General features: G+C 55.9%; 1 protein-coding gene across 1 annotated transcript in view; it reads left to right on the top strand.

Moving 5' to 3' along the window:
- Window positions 1-72: 72 nt before the first annotated feature.
- Window positions 73-263, top strand: part of LOC119594665 (ionotropic receptor 25a-like) — a gene marked incomplete at its 3' end in the record, with an annotated part of 33,857 nt that continues 33,666 nt past the window's right edge. The window contains 1 exon segment of the mRNA XM_037943721.1: window positions 73-234. Coding sequence (XP_037799649.1) covers window positions 90-234 — 145 coding nt within the window. The 5' untranslated portion in view covers window positions 73-89.

Genomic DNA, 263 nt, shown 5'->3' with positions numbered 1-263 from the left:
CGAATTTCCTCTACTGACTCCATCCATGAATCCCACCCCGTTTGTTTCCTCTCTCCGTCGTGTCCGCTGATCCCCGTCACTCAAAGCCAATGCTTCCCTTGCCTCCAGTGGTGATGTACGAGGAGGAGAACATGCCGGCCAAGGATGGAATCATGGCAGCCATCAAGCACCTGGAGTCAACCGCGTCCGAAGGGGTCACGTTGGGTCGGAAGGACATGATGGCGGTCAAACAAGGTCAGTTGTCGTTGTAGGTAGCGGTGGTG

The sequence above is a fragment of the Penaeus monodon genome, chromosome 34, assembly GCF_015228065.2.
Source record: "Penaeus monodon isolate SGIC_2016 chromosome 34, NSTDA_Pmon_1, whole genome shotgun sequence".
NCBI lineage: Eukaryota > Metazoa > Arthropoda > Malacostraca > Decapoda > Penaeidae > Penaeus > Penaeus monodon.
Note: the sequence above shows the minus strand (reverse complement) of the source record. Positions and strands in the feature narration are given on the sequence as shown.